The 484-nt window shown below is 64.3% G+C and overlaps 1 protein-coding gene across 1 annotated transcript in view; it reads right to left on the bottom strand.

The window, feature by feature from the left end:
- RNF213 (ring finger protein 213) overlaps nucleotides 1–484 on the bottom strand; it is a 134,056-nt gene that overhangs the window by 25,116 nt on the left and 108,456 nt on the right. The window contains exon 44 of the mRNA XM_015559756.1: nucleotides 131–368. Within this exon, the coding sequence (XP_015415242.1) occupies nucleotides 131–368 (238 nt within the window). The remainder of the gene's footprint in view (nucleotides 1–130; nucleotides 369–484) is intronic.

Raw genomic sequence — 484 nt, 5'->3', positions numbered from 1 at the left:
GGATGTGTCTTCACATCTGAGTGGCCGAATGCAGGCGCCCCGCCCGCCCGCAGGAGCTCGCTGGAGCTTCTGGAGCCCTGCCCTCCCTCCCGCTCAGGCCGAGCGCTCTCTGCCCCCTTAGGGGCCCTACCATCTCGGGCCCGGCCAGGTTCTGGTTCCAGGCGGCTGCGGCCAGGCTGTCTAGAACTGGGGGGTGGACGGTCAGGATCCTGGAGAAGTTCTGGAGCCGGACCCTGAAGTGCTGGTAGGCGCGGTGCACCCACGGGAGGGAGGGCTCCTCGGGGCTGCCGGCCCTCAGCTGCTGGATGCAGGACCACAGGGCCGTCTGCAGGAGCTGGGGAGACAGGCCTTCAGGTGTGTCTCTGCATCACACACACACAGTCACACACAGGACACACACAGTTCCACACACACAGGACACACAGTTCCACACACAGTACACACAGACACAGTTCCACACACAGGACACACACAGACACACACA

This window comes from Myotis davidii, unplaced genomic scaffold (assembly GCF_000327345.1).
Source record: "Myotis davidii unplaced genomic scaffold, ASM32734v1 scaffold211, whole genome shotgun sequence".
Taxonomy (NCBI): domain Eukaryota; kingdom Metazoa; phylum Chordata; class Mammalia; order Chiroptera; family Vespertilionidae; genus Myotis; species Myotis davidii.
This window is presented reverse-complemented; position numbering and strand designations above follow the sequence as displayed.